Source organism: Microtus ochrogaster, chromosome 1 (genome assembly GCF_000317375.1).
Source record: "Microtus ochrogaster isolate Prairie Vole_2 chromosome 1, MicOch1.0, whole genome shotgun sequence".
NCBI classification, from domain to species: Eukaryota; Metazoa; Chordata; class Mammalia; order Rodentia; family Cricetidae; genus Microtus; species Microtus ochrogaster.
This window is the reverse complement of record NC_022009.1, coordinates 37,433,805-37,436,085: the sequence shown is the minus strand read 5'-3', so window position 1 is coordinate 37,436,085 and position 2,281 is coordinate 37,433,805. Positions and strand designations below refer to the sequence as shown.

Below are 2,281 nucleotides of genomic sequence, written 5' to 3'. Positions count from 1 at the left end.
CTGGATTCTGGTGATGTCATGTTGCCTTTCAGGTTGTTGGAGGAATTCTTGCATTGGCGCCTTCCCATCTCTTCCTTCAAATGGAGCCAGGAGAGGCCTCGTGTTTTGGCTTCAGTCTTTGCTGTGACTGACTCTCTGGGTGTATCTCTTCAGTGTAGACGCAGGAACCGTCCCATCCAGATAGAACTCCTCAGCACTGAAACATAGATGCCTGGTAGTCCAATGACCCGCGGACAAAAGAGAGAGCTTGGGGGGCAGGGCAGGGAGGAGTAGAACACAGGACACCCCACCGCAAAAGCTGAAGGTGCGCTTGCTCCCTTTCGGGGGTCCCTGAGGCCCGCCTGGTAGGCAGGCACTCACCGCTCTGGGTGGGCAGCCCCAGTTTAGGAGCAGAAAACTGTTCCCAAGCAAAGGACCCAGCAGAAAACGCAGGCTTCGGTGATGGTTTTCTTGCTGGTAGTATCCTAAGGCAGTACAGAGAATCACTTGATAAGAAAGTAGGGAATGAACACATATAACTTGATCTCTCTGAGTCTCGTTTAAAGCCACCAGAAATCAACCATGGAAACACATGATTTAGTTTAAGTTTCCATAGATTGTTTTCCTTTCCTTACTATGTGGATTGTGTATTTAATACCCTTACCTTAAGGATTAAATGTCAACTCATGGGGGATACACTTAAACCATATCCAGTCTATATCCAGTCTATAGCAGAAAGTTTCTGTTTTACATTAAATCTTTCCATAAATTCCTGTACGATAGTAGTTGTGCTTTTATTCATTCTACAGGTCCTTTTCCACCCTATCTTAGGTTATACAGATATGTGTATACTATTTTAGAGAATAGATAAAGTGCTCTGTAGATGTTCAGGCAGGGTGAATTGCTAATGTAATAAATATCTAGTCAGTATATATTTTATTTGGTGATTTGTTGGAGAGTTTTGTAAACTTGAAGACTTTTGGCTTCTTCTCAGAATTGACTTATGTATTTGAGACTCAGGTTTGCCCATAGTTTTAATAACAAAAATTGCTTTGTTTATAACATTTTAAACTGACTAGGTTTTTTTCATTAAATTGTGAAATAAACTTGCTTTCCATCAGTTAGCTCTTATGAGAATGACTCTTAAAACTGCTTTTCCTGCCCTACTAGGAGAATGTGCTTTGGCAGTAACATATTCATTGATCAAATCTTTGTTCACCAAGATTAATGTAGATTCCAGAACTGCTTGTTTGAATCAAAAGTAGTTTGTATCAGAATGTTTTTTTCTAAGATTATTTTAAAAAGGCCTGGCATGCTGTCACACACAGTTAGCCCTAGCATTCTATAGGCAGAAGCAAGTAGCAGAAGCCAGCAGAGCTCTGTGAGTTCCAGGAAAGTATAGTTTACATAGCAAGTTCCAGATTAGCTAGAATTACATAGTAAGTTCTTGTCTCAAAACAAAATAACAAAATAAAGTGAAAATAAAAAAATAATAGTGATTTAAAAAATACTAACCATTTTGGGTTTAGATTATTACATATAATCTATATGCATAATTGTGACTTACTTCTGATCTTTTTCTTCCTTTGAATGCAGCTTCTGTGGAAAGGGACTTTAAAGCATCAGTCTCAAATGGCCAAAATACTATCTGTACACCTCCACTGACTTCTGTTTCAGTAAAGCCCCAAGTTGGCTGTAGTGAGGATTATTTGCTTTCCAAATTACCATGTGATGGCAAAGAAGTTCCATTTGTGGTGCCCAGGTTTAAATTATCTTATATTCAGCCCAGGATGCAAGGAACTCCCTCACATCTGGATGAATTAGAAGGTAAGCAATAAAATCACATGATTTAAAAATCAACATGGACCATTTAAATACTGTTAATGGTGTTATTTTGCTTTTTATATCTTTTCATTCAAAATTTATACAAATATTTATATTTTGAGTTTTATAAGTTCTTTTCTGTAGAACAGCTTAATGAACAATATTTTTGAAATGTCCCACTGTAGAAACTGATCACAAAAAGCATGGCACATTTATTTGTAGCTTGGCTTAAGAATAATATATTTTTACTTATATGTGTATTAATTTATGTCTGTGTATACTAAATGTTTTTTGATGTCTGTGGAGTCCAGAAGAGAGTACTGGATGTCATGGAGCTCGAGTTACAAGTGGTTGTGAGCTGCCCAGTGTGGGTGCTGGACATTAAACTTGAGTCCTCTGGAAAAGTAACACGTTCTTCTTTTTTTTAAAAAAATATTTATTTATTTATCTATTTTGTATACAATATTCTGTCTGTGTG

The 2,281-nt window shown here is 37.3% G+C and overlaps 1 protein-coding gene across 1 annotated transcript in view; it reads left to right on the top strand.

The window, feature by feature from the left end:
• Tc2n (tandem C2 domains, nuclear) overlaps positions 1–2,281 on the top strand; it is a 52,204-nt gene that overhangs the window by 14,316 nt on the left and 35,607 nt on the right. The window contains exon 3 of the mRNA XM_005343460.3: positions 1,576–1,806. Within this exon, the coding sequence (XP_005343517.1) occupies positions 1,576–1,806 (231 nt within the window). The remainder of the gene's footprint in view (positions 1–1,575; positions 1,807–2,281) is intronic.